This window comes from Haliaeetus leucocephalus, unplaced genomic scaffold (genome assembly GCF_000737465.1).
Source record: "Haliaeetus leucocephalus isolate CR32 unplaced genomic scaffold, Haliaeetus_leucocephalus-4.0 Scaffold2, whole genome shotgun sequence".
NCBI lineage: Eukaryota > Metazoa > Chordata > Aves > Accipitriformes > Accipitridae > Haliaeetus > Haliaeetus leucocephalus.
Genome location: NW_010972438.1, coordinates 14205588 through 14225176, shown reverse-complemented (window position 1 = coordinate 14225176; position 19589 = coordinate 14205588). Strand labels below are relative to the sequence as shown.

Genomic DNA, 19589 nt, shown 5'->3' with positions numbered 1-19589 from the left:
AAGCCAAAATGCAAGAAATAATAATAAAAAAAAAATTAAAGATTTAATTAATTTGCCTTAAAATCCCCCCACCCCCTCCGAGAATAATCAGAAAACGGGGCACGAAGGGGAGGAGAGCGGCGTTGCATCTCGGCCGCTGCTCTTTGGAGGATGCCGTCATTTTCCTTCAGGAGGATGCTTTTGCGGGGGGGGGTGTCTGTGTGGTGGGAGAGGGGACCTGGAGGTGGCCCCCCGGTACCCCTACCCCATCCCTCCCCGAATCTTTCCTACCCCCCCCCACCCCCAGGAGAGGACTGAGTCCGGGCACGCTCGTGACATCAGTTGCGCCGTGCATCCTCCGTTGCGTGCGTGTGCGGCGGGACGGGGGTGGCGACGGGGTCCGGAAGGAGGTCTGGCACGTTATGATTTTCTAAATCAGTGACTGGCTGGCAGCACAGCCCGCTCCGGTTGTACTTTTCAGCCACCTTGTCCCCAGGCTGGCTGGCAGTGACACCGGCGGCTCGTCCCTGCGTGTTCCCAGCCTGGGGTGCAGCAGTGGGGCTGGGGGCCAGCCCGGACTCTCTGGCTCGTGTTTAAAAGCCACGTTGCACAGATACAAATGGGTCAGAGATGCGTGTTTCGTGAAACGGCGCTGCAGAAATAATGATCTCATTTCTGCCTTCTATAAATAAATGAAGGTGAAAGGGCACGTTTCCTATTCCCAGCCCTCCAGAGGCTGGATTAAGACCGAGAGCTGGCTGGCTGATGGACAGAGATCTTTCAAATATTAATAGATCTTAAATTATAATTTCACTGTGACTGGCATCTAAAAGATCATGCTGCAAAATGTACCACTGAGGAATCGTAATATTAGTTATGTCATTGTTTATGGTCAGTATTATTTTTCTGGCTGTTGAGGATGCCAAGGGGGAGGCGGTTTCCAAGGGAAATGGCTTACTTGCATGGCTCGGGTTTTTCTTCTTACACGGTCAGTGGTGTGAGTCAGGGTTTCTGGGGGCCCCATCTCAGCCGCTGCGGCCTGTCAAAGCCCCCTGTTTCTGCAGTGGGATCTTAAAATTGGTTGATGTTTCTTCTTCTTCAGTTCTTCAGAAAAAATTAAAGTATGCCTAAATGTGCCACTTAGCTTTCAGCTACTCGGAGGTTTTAAATCTATTGTCTTTTCAGCCATGGGCTGCTCTGGGCGCGGGGAGCGGTAAGTGAAACACCGAGCGTAGGGCAGTAGCCCTAGTTTTGCAGCCCAGTCCCAATGAGCACAGCTCAATTCAACCTTTGTGCTTGAATTTTGGCACGTCTAGACAGTGAGCACATACATGTGATTCCTGTGTTGTAAAAAACCCTCTTGGGCTTTGCACGGGGCTGCCCAGTGCGTTAGCTGCTGCTTTCCCCTTCCGAGCCGAGCCCCTCTGCCTTGTGAAGGCTTTTGTGCCGCAGCCCCTCTATGGGCCCCCCCCAGGCATCCCCATCCCAGCTCTCGCCCCGTTGGCTCTGCGAGAGATGTTAATCCTGGTGAAGAGCCTCCTGTCTCCCTGGGTAACAATCCCAGCTGCTTTCACGTTTATGGGATTGCTTTTTTTTTTTTTTTTTTGAGCTAAATGCAGTTTTTTGATCTCACACACTGGGGTGTGCTGCTGCTGCTGCTGCATCTTACATGGGGCTTGGAAAAAATTGATATATACACCTGAGTTGCACTGTTGGGTCTTCTCCAGCCTCCCTGGTGTGACCCACCAAGCTTGAAAGAGAAAAAAAATATTGATGAGGATTCAAACCTTGCTCACAGTAATTTGTTGTCGCTTTGGCCGGTAGCCCTGGGGACTGTTGTCAACATGCTGTCCTCTGTAGCAACCCACAGCCTGCTCCTGCCTCTTGGCCCCTCTGTTTGCAGGTGATGAGTCCCCTGCCTGAATTCAACACAGGGAGGAAAATAGGAGACAAGTGGAGACGTGGCGCCTCCCCTTAGCATCTGTCCTGGTCCATCCCGTTACCTGGGGTGGCTTGTTTGGGGCGTCCTCCCAGGTGGGATGCAGGGGTGGCAGTGCTTAGTGCCTGTGCCTCAGCTGCCAGTGTGGGAACCGGTGCTCCTGGTTTCGCATCCCGTACCCTGCCGGGTGCACAGCCCACTTGGCCTTATAGCCACCATAATCACACGGCATTTATCAGACTTGTCTAATTGATGTTTGCGAGTTAATTTATGAGGTACTTGGAGACCCTTCCAAGAAGCAGTGGCAATGCTTGGAGCCATTTGCTGTGACTCTTGGTCACAGGGCACCTCAGAGTGATGAATGAGCTGCGGTCTGAAGACTTACAGCTGTTACCAGGGGGCTCGCTTTTATTTTTAAGCCCACAGTGTCTCTCTAGCTGGTACCAAAGGACTGTGCCGGTGCCTGGGGTGATGCTGCCCATTCCTGTCCCTGGTACCGGTGCAGCAGGGAGGGTGATCGTCCCCTAAGCAAAGCACCGTTTGGGGGGGGGGATGGCACCGGGGGTGTTCCTGCGTGGCTTTCGGGAGCCCGGTGTCCCTGCAGCGCTGCTGGGGGCAGGGGTGGCTTTATGGGGCTGGGGGTGCTCAGGACCAGGCTGATAATGGCTGCCTGCAACCGTGGAGCTGGGCCTGCCGGCATTTTCCTTCCCACCGCCTCCATCGGAGGTAGCCATGGAAATCGATGGCGATGCTCTGGCCACGCAGAAGGAGGCTTGGCTGCGCCGCGGGGCTCCCCGAGCATTATTCCCCCCCCCCGAGCACCCGTGGCCGGCGGGGGCCCTGAGCGAGGCTTGCTGGGTGCTCGTGGCTGGCATTGGGCGCCAGGGCTCACGTGGTGAGCGGCAGCTGCCGTGGCCCTGCCGAAACGTTCCGGCACGATGGGAGTGGGAACCCCAGGGTGCCCCGGGCCCCACAGCCGTGGCAGGGGGGGATCTCTCAGGGATTTTCTGGCTCAAAGCAGTCCCCAGCGCTCAGGGCAAGGGGGGCTCTCCGGTGCTCCCGCTGCGCCTCCAGCTTGAATTTCCACAGCCAAAAGCTGCCGGCGAGTTCAGGCCAGCGTTTTCCTGCCTCTCAAGTAATTTCCTGCGGCTGTGCTACGCTTCAGCCCGACTCGCACAGGGAAGGCTCGGGGGGGTTGGCACCGAGAGCGCTTAGAAAATTACATTTAAGACGAAGAGGAAGGGGATGGGAAGCAGCTTAGCTGGCTTTGTTCTAATAGCTATAATCACCCAAAGCGCAACCATGAGCCCCGTTTCGCTGGGTGCTGCGCAGCCCTGCCGTGGCAGGGGCTGCTGGCGTTGGCTCTCCCCGCCGTGCTGCGCCAGCTTTTGCTTCATCTCAGATGGCAGCTTGCACTTTGCTCCTACTTGGAACAAGTGCCCTTGTTTGGCTTTATTGTACAAAAGACCATATTTTCATAAACAGGGGAAAGGTTGGTCAGATGGTGAAGATGAGGTGTCTTGAAGGGAAGCTGGTGGCTTAAATACCCCAAACTCACCATCTTGCCCAGCTACTGAGTCTGAAAGGAGGAGATAAAGCAGGAGTGCGATTTTAACCTTTTTTTTTTCCTCTTCTGACGGTGTTTTCAGACGCCTACACACGCTACTCACAGCGAGCGGGACCTGTGCCGAGAGGAGGAGGGGATCTCTGCAAAGTAAGCTGGGCTTTTTAAAGGCTTTCTCCTTCTTGTTTTGCTTTCCGAGGGCGGTGGAGGCGGAGGTGGTGACCCCGCGCTGGGGAGCACAGGGGCTCCCGCCGCCCCACGCTTTTCCCGTGCTTTCTCCTAGCTGCAACCTGCTCTTGTTATGGGTCGCCAGTGGGAATGATGGTGATTTTCTGTGCTTAATTTCTTCTCTGTTTTAGTGACATAGCGAAAGGCAGCAAGTGCTCTCAGGTGGGCTCCCGTGCAGCCCTGCTCTCACATAAAACGTTTATCTGTTGCACAAATTGTTTATCTATGAACAAGCCGTGCAGAGATCAAAGATCTTTCTACAAAATGTTAATTAAATGAATAACGGCGTGTTGTTGAGGCTTGAAGAAGGAAATGAGGTTTAGCTTTGTTAAGGAGGTGCCTGGTGGAAATATATACAGTATTCCTCAAATTTCAGTTATTCCTGTTTTCCCTGGGGGAAGAGGGCAAACCTGACTGTTGCTTCAGAGGTTCTATAAACTGTTTTTCTTGGTCGTGTGTAATGTGGGGCTTTGATGTGATTCAGTGTGACGGCATTGGAGGGGGAGAGAATGTGACCGCGACGATTCTGTTCCTGCTTCATGCCATAATATACAACATACCACATACTGCCGTGAGTCTTGCAGGAAGCAGAAGTAAATCTGTCTGCCCTGGCACGGACAAATGTGGTGGTGGTGTTGGGGGGGGGTTGGCTGGTGGGAGAGCAGGCATTGAGGATGTTTCGTTTTATAGATGTGTGACAAAAGAGCTAGTGCCGAGGAAAGGGCGAGACGTATGTTGGTTAGCAGGAGGAATTAGAGGAGATGTGTGTGCGACAGGGTTTAATCTCTTAATGAGAAAAATATATCCCAGCTGCCTGTGGTGGGGCGAGTTCAGGGACGAGCATGGCGTTGCGTGAGAGCTCGCCCTTGCACCTTGTGTCCTTCACCTGCCGCCCCTGAGATTTGTCCGAAGGAAGCTCGGGAGCCGGGATGGGGACCTGTGATCGACAGCAAGTGCAAAACGCCCCGTGGGGCAAGAGCGAGGACATGGGGGAGAGGATGAATTTGTCTCAGATAAGGGCTGGTCGCCAAAGAGTGCCCTGCCAGGTTGTTTCCTTCAGTTCCCGAGCCCATTACTAAGCTCTGCTCCCTTGATTAGTTGGTGCCTGTGTGGAGCAGTAATGAGAGCTGGGCTCAAGCCATCAATTCTAGGTCAGTGGTTGTGTGCTGGGGATTTGGGATTGGGCAGGGGGAGGGGAGCCGGAGCTGGACGCCTGCCTCCGAAAAGCAACGTGGAGCCTGCGTTAAGGCAGCCCTGCCTGCACCCATCGGGGTGGAAAGGCTGCCTGCACCCAACGGAGCGGGGCTGTGCTTCCCCGGTCTGCAAAGTGTCCCAAGGGCCACGTTGCACCCCGTCACCCTGGATGTGGTCTGTGCCTGTTAAGGAGGCTCATCGCCTGTTTGAGATGTGCTCTCCTGAGAGGATAACATTGGAATAATTAGATCCATTAAGGAGCCAGAAGAAATAATCGATTTTTAAAACTGGAAGAGAATTTGCCATGCTCCTGAGCAGTATCCTTTGCCTCTCGCAGAGCCGCTTTCCTCTCCCCCTGGCAGCAGAGATCTCATTTACTGTCAACTTGTCATTGTTTCTGGTGTTTAACCGCTGATCCTTCCCTAAATGTGGGCAGGTGAGGCTGGGCGGTGAAGAGCAGCATGGACCTGGATGTGCTGAACATGTTTGTCATCGCCGGCGGCACGCTGGCCATCCCCATCCTGGCCTTCGTGGCCTCCTTCCTCCTCTGGCCCTCAGCGCTCATCCGCATCTACTACTGGTGAGTTCATTAGCTCAGCTGCTCTCATTTTAGTGCAGAGGTGGAATTACCTGATGGTGATGGTCCCCATCAGGTCCCTGCGCCCTGGCACACACACAAATGCACAAAGAGCCCACAGGCAGCAAGGTGGCACAGACAGAGGTGGCTGTTCCTGCCCGTGACGGCAACAGGAGCGGGTGAGGTGGGGTTTTCCACAGGCATACTGGCTGTGTGTAGCTTTAAGCATCTCTGGGAGAAGAAAACGGCATTTTCTTACTGTTTTTTTTGTTGCTGGGGCTTATGTCTGTTGGGGCAGCCTCAGCTGGGCTGCAGGATGTCTCCAAATGTTTCTGGGTTGTTTCCCCCAAGGACAGGACTGCGACTGAGAAAAGCATCACTGTTGCTGCCTGTCCCCCAGCCTGGCAGCCCCGCAGGCTGGTGACCTCCCACCTTATCAATGCAGCCGTCAATGTGGGTGTCCTCGGCTCTGCCGCAGCTCCCCGGGCTCACGCACTCCCTCCCGGCTAACAGCCTGCTCGGCAGGCAGGGACTTTTCTCTCGCTAGTAGTTACAGAGGAGGCTTTTCTCATTCTCTCCCTCTCTTCTGGGCTGGGAGCATCAGATAAGATGAAGCGATGCTTTTCCTTACCCCCTTAGCATCTTGTCCTTTCTGATACCAGGAGGCAGGTGCTACATCCTTCAGTCCTTGTCTGTCCCTGGAATTCAGTGATAAGCACGCTGCTCGCTTTCCCATCTGGGTTTGTTGCAGGGGAAAGCTGGAATAATGCTCCTTTCAGAAGCCGGGGCAGCGTCTCATCGCCCGGTGCAGGCAGCAGCAGGCAGCACGGCAGGCTGCCCTCACGTGTTGCTGGCAGATGGTGGCTCCTGCAGTTTTGCTCACGGGGTGTTTCCAAATCACTGACCTCCTGTGAGAGGAGGCCGTTAGCCCACCCCGGCACTCAGATGCAGCAGCGTGATGAAGCCTGTTTCTAACAGCACATTTATTAGCAACCTTTTAATCAGAGCATCTGGAGGCTGAGAGAGGAGGGAGGATGGGATGAAAACTCCAGCAACTGGATCGGCACAGGGGAGAATTTCTTCCCGTTGTGCCTTGCATGAGGACCTGAGAGGCCAAATGTTGCTCTGCAAAGGAGAGCAGGAGGTGTGACAGCCTCCTGCCCCAGGGACGCCTGGGCTGCTGCCCGGGGCAGGTCCAGACCGTACCGGGTTTGTCAGTCAAAGGGGTTTTTTTTCCTTCGGACATATGAGTGGCTGGTGGAAGCCAGGGAGGACCCTGATGGGCTCAGGTTCAGAGGAGGATTGCTGGAGAAATGCGACCACACCAGAGCAGAGCGAGTGTGGTCGGGGCGAAGCCTTTGGAGGGCCACAGGCAGGGGTGGCAGGACAGGGCAAAGGAGACGCAAGGGGCTGATGCTGGGAGCTTTGAGGAGCCTGGTTGAGGGAGATAGAAAAGACCCTGCTGCCTTGTCTTTTGGGGTTGCAAGTTAGGGGCTGAGTAAAAATGCACCGTGGGTAGGTCAGGCTGTGTTCGGCTGAGGGAGGGAGCATGTGAGCAGAGATCAGCAGGGCTGTTTTCTTTTGAAGGTTAAGTGTCTCCATCTCTCTCTCCTCCAGCATTTCTGGCAGCACTGGCATCTTGCAGGAGTAACTGCAATGCTCTCTTTCACGGCCACCTCTTAGGGACAGTGGGTGAGAAGAGTGGGTTTGCCCTTTACTATTCCTTTCCTGTTTGCTTCTTTCTGAGTCGGCTCTTTTTTGGGACAAAATCGTTGCGTTTCCCCATCAGCAGAGGCAGGAGAGGGGGCAGGCAGCATGCCATGCCGTCCACCCGTTTCATCCCCGTGCGGCTCCAGCTTTGCGGCACCGCTCCTGGGAGGTCCCCGGGGAGGTCCCTGGGGACGCTTCTCCCTTCTCCCACCACTCACTTCCCCCTTCCTCCTCCTCGGTGCCGGTCTGCGTGTCCTCGGACGGCGCGGCCAAGGGTCACGCTGGGCCCCCGTCGCCGATGGCCTCACTCCCACCCCTGCCGCTAATGCATCTCCCTGCCGGGTGTGACGTCCAGGGCTGCCCCGCTGACCCCAGCCCCAGAGCCCGCCTGCTCTGCCTGCTCTGCCGCCAGGGGTTAATCAGTTTAGCCACTGCCACTAAGCGCGTTAACACCTCGCAAGGGATCAGTTCAGCTTTGCACAGATTATTTTGCCTTCTGCTGAATTGATCCATCAGGATCAGTTGCTAAAAATGTTATCATCTTGCCCATCGGTAGTTTACACCAGTGCCTTTGAGGCGAGGACTCTTAAGACACTTATTCAGGGAGAAATTCACCTCTCCTTGTAGGACCAGCACAGAGCCGAGATGCTGCTTAAGTTCCACTAACTCCCTCTAAAAAGGGATTATGCTAAAAGAGGATTGCACTATGCATAAGCTTTGTGTGGGCAGAGAGCTAGGACAGCCCAGCAGTGTTGGTGACCTTGCTCTTGTGTCTCAAATAAATTCTGATATTGCTTATAAAAGTATTTGCCCGTATCTCGGCCCTCAGGAGTAGCCCAGTAGTTATCCTGACAAGGGATATGTCTGAGCACAGGGGAAATGCAGAGGAAGCAAGCCTACTCCTCCGTCTTGGACTGCATGTACACATCATGTGTCCAAAGTGTCACTGATAATCTCTGCCCAGGTCCCCTCTGGCCAGCAGTTTCACTGCATCCTCCTTGAGCAGGCTCCAAGCATGCGCTGGCAGGAGCTGTCTGCCTCTGCTTTCAGAGGAATAACCCAGGTTTCCCTGGGCTTAGCCTGGTATCTTCTGGGGTGTTTGACCCTGTGTAAGGGTGGCCCCCCCCGATTCTTTGTGTACGTACAAATAAATTTTTAAGGATCATCTAGTTCATATATGGGGAATGGATTTCTGTGGTGCTCCTGGGTAACATGGTTGTTTTGGCTGGGATCCAACATGGTGTGATGTTGTCCCATGGCTGCAAGGGTGCACCCCAATAAACTCGTGACAGATCCATCTTACCCACCTGGAAAAAGTGCCTCCCTTGGCCTGCCCATCCTGCATGCTGCCTTGCCGTGTGTGTTCTGCCTTGCTCTCTTGGGCCTCACTCCTCATACCAACCTTTGGGTGTTTTCAGTTTTTGGTTTGTTATTTTGGCTCATTTCCATTGCCTTGAGGGAACTGTGCAAATTAGTTATTTCGGGTATTTTCTGAAGTTTTTTACAAACAGGGTGTCTCCACAAGCCGTCTGCAGCACAGCCATGAATAGCCAGTGGCCGGTACTACACCTGTAAGGGATCACATGTAAGCATAGGGTCTGGTCCAGGGACAAGATGCTCAGAATTAGTCCCAGTTAGGGCCATGACAACACTGATGTGAGCCCAACCTAACTGGCCTTAGCAAACTAGCAAACTGCGGCTGAGTTTGGACTTGTCACCTGGCTTATATTACCACTGGGCCCCGGTCTTGCCTCGCTCACTGGTGGTGTTTTCTCCTTGTTTCCAGGTACTGGCGCCGAGCCTTGGGTATGCAGGTTAGATATGCAAACTACGATGACTATCAGTTTTGTTATTCCTATAGAGGGAGACCTGGATACCGACCATCCATCCTGATGTTACATGGGTTCTCAGCCCACAAAGACATGTGGCTGTCTATAGTCAAGGTGGGACTCAATTTCTATCATATTGCTACTTAGTGAGAGTCAATGGTCCTGGGCTTGCAGGCGGTGTGGGGACCCAACGGTTGCATGCATGGGATGTGATGATCACTGTAACATGCTAGAAACACCTTCCTTAGCTCTGTGCTCATTGCTTGTTGGATCCCTTTCATCCCTATGACATGCCGAGCTGCAGGGGAAGAGCAGTACATACCTGCCTTCTCCATGGAAAGCGAGTCTTGCCATCATGTCATCCTTGGTAGGATGTGAGCTGACTTATTCTGGTGCATGAGTAACCAGGGGCTGCTAGGAGGAGAGTGACCCCCCTGCTCCCACCCGTGGTCACCAGTTTCCATCCCTGAGCTTTGCAGTGATTCCCCTGCACTGTAACCACCCCCGGTTTGTTTCTGCAGTTCCTGCCGAAGAACCTGCACTTGGTGTGTGTTGACATGCCCGGGCATGAAGGCACAACACGCTCGGCCTTGGACGATTACTCCATTAGTGGGCAAGCTAAAAGAATACACCAGGTAATGCCCCGGTGTTGCATCGCCTTTGCAGAGGGATGCAGGGATGTGGGGACATGAGGGATGCTAAGCTCCGTGAGCCCTGCCTCGTGCGGCCCCGCTCCCTCCCTTCCCAGGCAGCCAGAGCCATCGACCTCAAGCTTTTGAGCTGAATTTCTCTAATGACCCCATGCCGTTGCTTCGTCCCCGCTAACAATGCTCCTTCTGCTCCCCTGCCAGTTCGTGGAGTGCATCAAGCTGAACAGAAGGCCCTTTCATCTGGTTGGGACTTCCATGGGCGGAAACGTTGCCGGCGTCTATGCTGCTCAGTATCCAGAAGACATTTGCAGCCTGACCCTTATCTGTCCTGCAGGTGGGCAATGCAGGGGAGGTGAGATGGGGAGAGGGCAAGCAGGAGCCAGTGCGAAAGCCCAGAGCAGCACTGGAGGCACAATAGTCTTTTAGTGCAAAGCATTTTGAAATAATTTGTATGTATGGTCTGAAAATCTCTAGCAGAGCGAGCTTCCAGGGCATGGGAGCAAATCACAGTCTTGTCCTGACTGCTCTTCCCTGGGGCTTTGGAGTATGCCCCGCTATGCCATGGTTAGAGCTGGGACTAGAGTAAATGGGACAATTCCTGCTCTGGAGGAAAAATGTGTTTCCTCTTGGGGTGGCAGCCATTTTATATGGCAAGTCCATAGACTCTCAGTCTGGAGGGGGAACCCAGGCAGCAATGGGAAAAGTCTCCCCAGTCTGACTGAGAGCCCCAGCGTGCCAGAGGGCTGGGGCTCTGGGAGCCGGCGAGCTCACTCCTCCCACATTTGGGTGCTCCAAGATGGAAGACCATTTGGGGGCTGGGTGCAGGTCAGCGGGGTGTCCCCATGCCTGTGCACCACTCCTCCATCCCCACCATCCCCTTGGCCAGTGGGGGGCTTGGGAGAGCCTGGGCATGACATGCTGCAGGAGACATGGGGGGGTTGGCAGGGAGCTTCTCTGCCAGGGAGGGCTTTGCTGCATCCCGGTTGGTACAGCAGCTCTTTCCCTCTCCCATGCAGGGAAAGCAGCTCCCAGGTAATTAATGAAGCAAAGCGCAAGGTTACCAAACTACCAGGCGCTGGGTGTGACAAGGCTCCCCTCCTCTCTGGGAGAGGTGCTGGCCAACTCTCTGAGGGCTTCTGGATGTAAAACCTCTGTGTGGGGGCTGCAGAGAGGTTTGGGGTTAAGCTGCTGGGGGAGTCTTCCCCACAGTGGTGCATGTGGATGGGGCTTCTGAAATTTTCTGTCTAACCCTTTGCTGTAGCAGGCTGGGCATGGGCATTAGTATTTGCATCCACCATCCACATAAAAATAAACACTGTATATACTACATAGTTTTTGCCAAAGTATTCATGCCTGTCTACAGGGAATACACCTCGTATTGCATCAGCCCGCAGGGCTCGGTGGTGTCCTGGAGCAGGAGGGAGCCTGGGGTACCTCTGGATACATATTAAGGTTGCTGTATGTACAGATTTAATTCTCCCCCTCTATTTTAATTTTATTTTTTTAATGATAGAGCAAGTGGCAGGCCAGAGGCAGGGATGATGCAGGTCACTACAGTGATGCTCTGTTGCTGGGGCTGTTGGGGTCTCATCCGGGTTTTAGCTTGTGTCCCCCTTCTCGTTTGACCCAGGCCTGCCGAGTACCACTGACAGCAAGTTCATTAAGCAGCTTCGGGAGCTGCAAGAGTCCAAATGCATCGACAGGATCCCTTTAATTCCCTCGACGCCCGAGGAGATGGCAGATATGCTGAAGCTTTGCTCCTACGTTCGCTTCAAGGTGCCACAGCAGGTGAGAAGCCCGGGCTGGCTATAGCAGCTGGGAAAGGGGGGTTGGAGAGCAGGGGACAGGTTTGCTTCTCCCTGAGCCTGCATGGTGGCAGCCGAGGCGATGCCAGGAGCAGAGCTAGTGCTGCCATCCCCCCATCAACCAGGCGGGACACCCCCAGCCCCGCTCCCAGCACCCTTCCAGCAGTTTCCCTTCAAACTCGCTTTTCCCACCGCCCTCTCACAGCGCCTGCTGAAATTCCTCCTCCAGCGACGCCTTTGGCAGCAGGCTGGGATGTCGAAGGGCTTTTTAGTAAATATGGCTGGCAGGAAGAATTAAATAACTAAGGCAGCTGTTGTCTGGCCTGAAGGGGAATTGTTTGCTGCTTTTTAAGCAAAAGCAATGGAAATGTTAATCACCTCATTGTCAGGCGAGAGGAACTTGGCGAGGGACTGGCCATTAAGCTGGTTTTCCTTAGGAAGTCTGGGATGACTAGATTGGAGGATAAGAAAACAAAAAGTATGGTAACACCAAGACTGCCGGGGTGGTGGGGCCGCGCTCCCCGCTGCCTGCCATGCTCATGGGCGCTCTCGGGCGTGCTCAGCCCTGTGCAGGGCACGGGTCCCCCCCCCAACACCCCTCCTCTGCTCTCCCTGCAGATCCTCCAGGGCCTCGTCGACGTTCGCATCCCACACAATGATTTTTACCGGAAACGTAAGTGTGTGGCGGCAGCCTCCCTCACCAGGCTTTCCAGCCGGACCCCCAGGGCATGGGGATGGGCTGTCACTGGCCCCGTGTCCCCTGCTGCCATCTGTCCCCTGCACCCCCCTGCTGCCTTGCTGAGGGTGGGAGGGGGCAGTGTCATTAACAGATTTGGGGATGCGCCTTGGTCACTGGTAGCAACCCACTGCCACCCCCATGGGCGATGGGGTTGCTGCTTTACCCTCGTCCTGCCAGCTGGGTTAATTAGTACTAATATCTATGAGGAGATGGGCTCGGAAGAGGGTCTCTCTGCAGAGGGGCTTGGTGGCGGTGCAGGACTCAGCCTTTGCAAGGACAGCCCATCGGCGCTCTCTCCATCACCCCTGCCCGGGTTTCTCGCTGAGGGGATGCTGGCAGGGCTGGCCCGCGGGGACCACTGTAAGAAGGGAAGGCAAAGCATCCCCCTTGTAGGACTGACTCTCCTCTTGCCCCCACTAGTGTTTTTAGAAATCGCAGATGAAAAGTCCAGGCACTCTCTCCATGAGAACATGAGCAAGATCAAAGCACCGACGCAGGTCATCTGGGGAAAGCAGGACCAGGTACGCAGCCTCCTCCGCCTCCCCCATGGGACCGCGTCTCCATCTCTGCCCGTGTCCACCCGTGGGAGCATGGCGTGGGCTATGCTGCCAGCCTGTGTGCTGCTCTGCGTCGAGCTGGCATACGTGTGTCCCCATTCCCAGTGGGTTTGGACACGGGGGCTCGGCGGGGTGATGGGCAGAAAGTCAGCGTGGGACCGGAGGGAGGAGAGGGCAGAGCCGGGGCTGGGGAGGGCGAGGGGGCAGGCGCCAGCGCCGCAGCAGGCGTGGGCTGGGAGGAGGAATAAAGTGCCAGCAAAGAGAGTTGTCCTGGCAACTGGGAAGAGATATGCTGTTCGTGGGCAGGCGGCGAGGTGAGGCAAGGCATGGGGCTCGTAGGGCTGGTTACACAGGGAGGAGTGAGAGGGGGAGGAGGCAAGCTGCAGGCAGGCAAAGCGCTCTGTAAATGCAAGGGTGCAAGCATTTGCTTGCAGTGACCCCTTTGCACTGAGGCGGCAGCCAAAAAGCATCCAAGAGAATTCCCTGCCACATGCTGAGACCGGCACCATGCAGCCTCCCGGTCCCGTCCCCAGGCATGGGTACTGCATGATGGGGCTGGCATCACAAGGACCGTGTCCCCATCCCTGCTCAGCATCTCGCTTGGACTTGCAAAGGCAGCTGCAACAGGGTTTCTATGGTGTCCAGCAAAACCTAACTCTGCCCGTGGGAATGACTATTTTTTCCCCTGCCATCCAGGTCCTGGACGTTTCTGGCGCCAGTGTTTTAGCGAGCGCTATCCCGGACTGCCATGTGTACATCCTGGAGAACTGCGGGCACTCGGTGGTGGTGGAGCGGCCCCGCAAGACGGCCAACCTCATCCTGGAGTTCCTGGCGCTGCTGCACAGCATGGACAGCAACAAGAAGCAGGCATGAGCGTGGCGGGGAGCCGAGCGCCCACGCCGGGTCTTTTAAATTGTAAAGTACTGCAGCTTTGATAAGTTCTCAGGGATCTTGTATGAATCGGGGTGAATGTGCCAAAGTCCCTGAGGAAGGCAGAATCACTGATACCTAAACCTATAGCACCGCCGGCACAGCGACCTAGGGGTCATTGAGCAACCTCCATAGATACAGGAACGGAAGCAGAATCTCTCCCTTTTCTACTTAGAGATAAAGTAGGAATGAGCCAAAATCACCAAGCTCTAGCCATGCAGTGTGCTGAAGCTCCTTATGCAGCCACCCATCTCACCCGAGTTACCGGCACGTAGTTGTAATGACATTTACCTAAACTATATAAGAAACGTAGGAAGGAGGAAGCGTCCTGGACTGAGACTTACGATATTTCTACTACTTAGAGTCCGTTGCGTTGCATGCTGCCGTGCTGTAAGAGAACCCCAGTGCTCCAGGCGTCTGCTCGAGTGCTCTTTGTGTAGTTCCTTAACTCGTGATTTACGCAGAAAACACCAGAAAACTTCATGCGTGGAAGTCCAATGACTGTATGTGCAAAAATGTTTACACTTTGAGTGGGTTTTTTTAAATCCCCCAACAGCTCTTGTGTATATGTAATGCCTTAACATTGCCCAGGGTACGGCATCCATGCACAGCCTGCCTTGCCCGGGGGATGGTTCCCCCTGAGGGTGAACATGGCAAGTGAAAACTTGGGGTGCAGACAGCAGCTTTGCCACTGTTGTGCAAACCAGAGGGATGGAAACCCCTCGGGGCAATTTGGTCCCCAAGCCCAAGTCAGCAATAAACCTGTGGGCAGGGTGCGAGTCAGCAAACTCGGGTGAACTCTTGTCTCAGCTCTTCTACCACGTACGCTGCTGAACACGTTGATGTAAATAACGATTTTCTTAATGAATTCTGTGAATTCTGTGAATGCCGACGTCACCGAAACCAGGCGTGAGGAGTGGGAGTGGGCTGTGTCTGCGAATAGCGTGGGTGTACGGGCTCCTGGGCTCGCTGGGTGGCGAGGAGGGGGACAGCTCTCCTGCGAGGCGCTGGGCGGTGGCGTGGAAACGTACGGTGTGCTTGTGCTTCTTCTTGATGGTTTGTAACTCCCGGCCAAGTGAAATTATAGATAGAAACGGGTAATGCAGACGAGCTACGCTTTGCAGCCTGCAAGGCGATGTACGGGGACGGATCCTGCACTTCCGTGGGTGCAGTCCCTCGCCGCGTGTTCAAGGGGAGAGGGCTGGTCCTGGTCTCGGGCAGGACCAAGGGCCACCGGAGGGCAAGGCTGCGCGTGGTCCTCTGCACGGTGAAGCAGCAGGCGGCCGTTAACCCCTCGGACACCCCAGCCCTCCTCCCTCGGGTGTCGACACCGGGTGCTGCCGGAGCCCCCGTGCAGACCAGGTATGCACACTACACTTGCGGTGCTGACAGCCATCTTCTCACCGTCTTTCTGAGGTACCCCAATCTGTACGTGTATCTGGAACTCCCCGTCAGCTTCTCTGCTCTTTTTAAGAGAAGAAACATTGTTCTTTTAGAAAATTAGAAATTTGCTGTTAATTGCTTGGCTATTGTTTCTACTACAGGAGTTGATTTAAAAAAAAAAAAAAATTGCTGATAGTTTTATGTGGTAAAAGCCAGAAAAAGTTGTTGGGTATCTATATGGTTTCTCATATGCCACAGATAGCTGTACGCAAAGGATTTATATGGCTATTAAAATCTAGTGATTTAAGGAGTCTGCTGTGCAATGATTATTTTTTCCTTTGAGGAAAAAGGGGACTGTGGAGTGGGATGATGCATGTGTGGTGGTTTTGGCTGGGATAGAGTTAATTTTCTTCATAGTAGCTAGTATGGGGCTACATTTTGGATTTGTGCTGAAAGCAGTGTTGATAATGCAGAGATGTCTTCATTACTGCTGAGCAGTGCTTACCCAGGGTCAAGGCCTTTTCTGCTTCTCTCACCACCCCACCAGCGAGGGGGCTGGGGGGGCACAAGGAGTTGGGAGGGGACACACTGGGACAGCTGACCCCGACTGACCCGAGGGATATTCCAGACCATATGATGTCATGCTCAGCATATAAAGCTGGGGGAAGAAGAAGGAAGGGGAGGGGGACACACATTCAGAGGGTTGGCCTGTGTCTTCCCAAGTAACTGCTACGCCTGATGGAGCCCTGCTTTCCTGGAGGTGGCTGAACACCTGCCTGCCCATGGGAAGTGGGGAATGAATTCCTTGTTTTGCTTTGCTTGTGTGCATGGCTTTTGCTTTCCCTATTAAACTGTCTTTATCTCAACTCATGAGTTTTCTCACTTTTACTTTTCTGATTCTCTCCCCCATCCCACTGTGAGGGAGGTGAGTGGGCGGCTGCGTGGTGCTTGGTTGCCGACTGGGGTTAAACCGCGACAGCATGGCACAGGGGTCTTGCTCTGCTGCTTCTTTCCTCCCCACATTTCTGGGAGATGCAGGTTTTGCCTCGAGGAATATCTGATAATGTCAAGAGAGATGGTGAAGACCAGGAAGGCTCAAGTATCATCTCTTCAAAGACAATATGAATTTTGCTTTTTTCTCTTTATTAAGAGGAGGTGGCCCTAAACACTCAAAAGCATAATAAAACCTCAAGGGGCAGAGCAGTTAGGTTTTAAGCACCGAGATTCCTCTTAAAACTCTTGAAAGTGTGTTAAATACCAATTTCAGCTGTAATTACAAGTCTTAACTGAATTCATACAGTGTTCTAGGAATAGCGTTACGTCAATATCCAGGCAAAAGTATTTGCATTTCTCCTTTCCCCAGGAGGCTGTCGAGGCCCGGCAGCTGCTTTGTTTGACAGAGGAGCTGCAGGGAGGGCTGGGGACCATCCTCCTGGCACCTCGTTCCTCTGCCTGGGCCCTGCCATGGCACCCCGGCCCCGCTGCTACAGTAATGCATGGGTCGAGGTGACGGTGGCTGCAACAGACCTATTAATTACTGCAGCGCAGGGGGTGGGAGGGAGCCTCTTGCCTGCAGGCAGGGGTTTGGGCAGTTCGGGCGTCTACATCGCACATGGCAGCCTCTCATGGTTCAGTAATAAAAATCCCAGGTCTGTTTTGGAGGGGGGGAGTCTGGGTGCTGACTCACAACTGGGTCCAGCTGCACAGTCAAGGGTGCCCGTGCCTGTGCCTAAGCTGGCCCTGTAGCAGCAGCTGAGCCCACTGACGAGAGGCAGGGAGGGAAGCTGCCTGCACCTGGAAACACACCTGAAAGCACATCTGGTAACACTGGCCGCTATTCCTGCTAACCCTCATTTCCTGCTGGGAGCCAGAAAAGCCCTATGCTGTGCAAGGGCTGCTCCCATGTTTTCAGTTTCTCCCCCTTGGCAGTGAGTCCCAGCCACCCCCCAGGGAAGGCTGCGTTCCCGGGTTGTGTGTGGGGCTCAGGAAGGGGCAGAGGGTCCTGCTCCTCCCGGTGGGTTTGGGTGTCCTGTGGGCAGAGCTGGGGGAACTACAAGGAAACCATTGGATCCCAGTTGTGGTGAGCCTGGGCACCCTGGCATGGTAGGAGGGAGGCGTGTGCCTTTTGGTTTGTTGCCCAGTGTTGCTTTCCTCGTAATTACGGGAATAAACCAGATCTGGGCTGGGTGGCAAGGCTCAGGGAGGTAGAGGCTCATATAAAAGCTAAGTAAGGAGTCAGCCCTTGGTTGTTTTGGGTCTTGCCAAGGCTGATCCACTGTATCCCGAAAAGAGGTTGCAAAACACAATAGGGCTGGATTGCTAATAAACCTAATGATTCATCCAAGCAAGCTGTCGTGCTGCTGAGTGTCCAGGTCTACGGTGGTGCCCGTGGACCCGCTCCCGGGGTGTTGGTGGGAACAGGAGGGACAGAGCTGGTGGCAGCTGCTCCCAGGCACTCGGTATGTGCCCAGCTGCTGCTGAAGGGGAAAATGTGGTGCCCTCAAAACATGGGCACACAGGGAAACCTGGGCTGCGTCCTGCTCCATACAGCTGTAGTCAGATGTTTGTCTGCAGTGGAGAAGTACCTTTCTCCCATTTTCCCAACAAAGGAGAATAACAGCATCTGCTGCCTTGTGGGGGGGTGTTCACCAGTGCAGACCTGTACAGAGCATCCTCTGACAGGTGGAGTGATGCTCGGGGTGCCTGGTACTGTGGTTTGCGTGCTGCTGTGGGTGTCTCTCACCCAGCTGAACCTTCCTCTGACTCAATGAGTTTCACAATCCTCTTGGGAACAAACCGTGTTTTTCCCACAGAAGCCTGGATGGGAGCGCTCTGGGGCTTGGCCCCTCTCACCCACTGTGGGAGGGGGCACCACTGTCCCCACACCCGTGTCCCTGCACGCTGTGGCACAGTGGCGACATGCGTTCCCCATTACACCTGCGACTGCCCCACGATGTGGTGAGGGTCCCCTGCCTGGACCCTCCAGCTGAGACTTATGGCGAATGCAAGGAAAACATATACAGGGGCGGGGGGGGGGATGTTGGTTTGTGGTTTTGGTTGGTTTTCCTTCTGGAAGGCCCTTTTCCGAACACCAGCCTCTTGGGGGCGGTTTGGGATTATTCACTGAACACCTGATGGGCCGCTAGTACCGGCTGGTTTCTCCCTGCCATTCCCTGCCCGACAGCGCTGCCTGCCTGCTGCCTCCTGCCGCAGCTTGAGGCATGGAGAGCGAGCCTTGATTTTCTTTTCTTACAGAAAAACTTTATCTTCAGCCATCTCAACAGGGTCACTGCCTTTTTTTTTTTCTTTCTTTTTTTTTTTCCTAAATGTCCAGCAAACAGCTGTGAACAGGGTGCTCTGACAAGGGCTTTTGCTGTCGCCTGAAGCTGGGTGCCCAGCAGAGACGGTGGCATTACACCGCTTTCTGAACCCCACTCTTTCCCAGAAACCTCTGTTTTGCTCTGGAGAGCAGGACCCATGCACAGCCCTGCTGTGCTGCTCTATTGATTTTATTTGTATTCTTGCTTTCTGGGAAAAGCTGTACAGGAGCACTGGGTGAGCTGGCAGGTTTCCGGTAACAGCATGGGGATTTGTGCTTCCCCTGGTTTTGCAGGGCATTCCCTTAGCCCGGGCTCTGGACCACCTCAGTGCAGATGACCTGCATTCCTCAGGTGGATAACATAAAGTCCTTGCAAGGCACAGGCAAATACAGCTGCAGGGGAGGCTTCGCACACGTTTGCCTTAGCCTCTGCCTTTGGCACCTAAGTGTTGGGGAAGCCCAGTGCCTGTGCCCTGAAGGAGCAGCCATTTCATGGGATATTAGTAGTAGTAATGTAAGGCTGGGAGAAACCTTGGGAGATCATCCAGGCCCTCCCTAGATCGACTCCTGCATCAGCTCTGAAGGACCCCACTGGTCTTAGACATCCCACTACAGCTCCCCAGGAGCTGCCAGGCTCACAGGGCATCCTAATGAATAGCCTGAATCTCTACTGAAATTTAAGCTTATTACTTCTGTCCCCACTGGATGCTGGGAGTGTGTTCATAACTCCCTGCAGCACCCTCTTGCATGTTTGCAGACTTGCTGTGTCCAGAATAAAATCCTGCAGGCTCTGCAGCTGCTCCTCCTGTACCTGGAGGGGTAATGCAGGGAGCTGGGCATAAACTCTGGGCTCAGACTTTGCTGGATTCAAACAGCGGGTGTCTTGCTTCATGAGTGTGTTAAGAGCAAATATCTCAGTCAGTTTGGTTTTAAAATAAATAAATAGTAACAGTAAGAGCCGACCCCAACCCCCCCCCAGTGGTGTTGCTCAGCCTGTGAGTCACCCTTTCCTGGAATCTTGCTCTCCAGCCTGCCTTTGCACACTGATTATTCATACCTGAGAGCAGAATCCTGCATTGGTCTTTCTAGAATGACATCCTCCTTTCTTTCCCCCCCTTTTTTTTTTTTATTTGCCAAGATCATCCCTTTCTCACTCCAGGTCTCCAGCCCACCCCCTTGGGGCAGT

The 19589-nt window shown here is 54.2% G+C and overlaps 1 protein-coding gene across 3 annotated transcripts in view; it reads left to right on the top strand.

Annotated features, from left to right (window-relative positions):
- The window catches only part of ABHD6 (abhydrolase domain containing 6), a 19943-nt gene extending 4712 nt beyond the window's left edge, over positions 1-15231 (top strand). For 2 of the 3 annotated variants that reach the window (XM_010572219.1, XM_010572201.1), the window contains exons 2-10: positions 3568-3632; positions 5341-5484; positions 8978-9134; positions 9542-9655; positions 9872-10004; positions 11301-11458; positions 12094-12148; positions 12635-12735; positions 13468-15231. In XM_010572219.1, coding sequence (XP_010570521.1) covers positions 5366-5484; positions 8978-9134; positions 9542-9655; positions 9872-10004; positions 11301-11458; positions 12094-12148; positions 12635-12735; positions 13468-13644 — 1014 coding nt within the window. In that variant the 5' untranslated portion in view covers positions 3568-3632; positions 5341-5365 and the 3' untranslated portion in view covers positions 13645-15231. Of the gene's footprint in view, positions 1-2818; positions 3054-3567; positions 3633-5340; positions 5485-8977; positions 9135-9541; positions 9656-9871; positions 10005-11300; positions 11459-12093; positions 12149-12634; positions 12736-13467 lie in introns of those variants that run through there. The other variant, XM_010572209.1, reaches the window with a different exon arrangement.
- The last annotated feature ends 4358 nt before the right edge of the window (positions 15232-19589 follow it).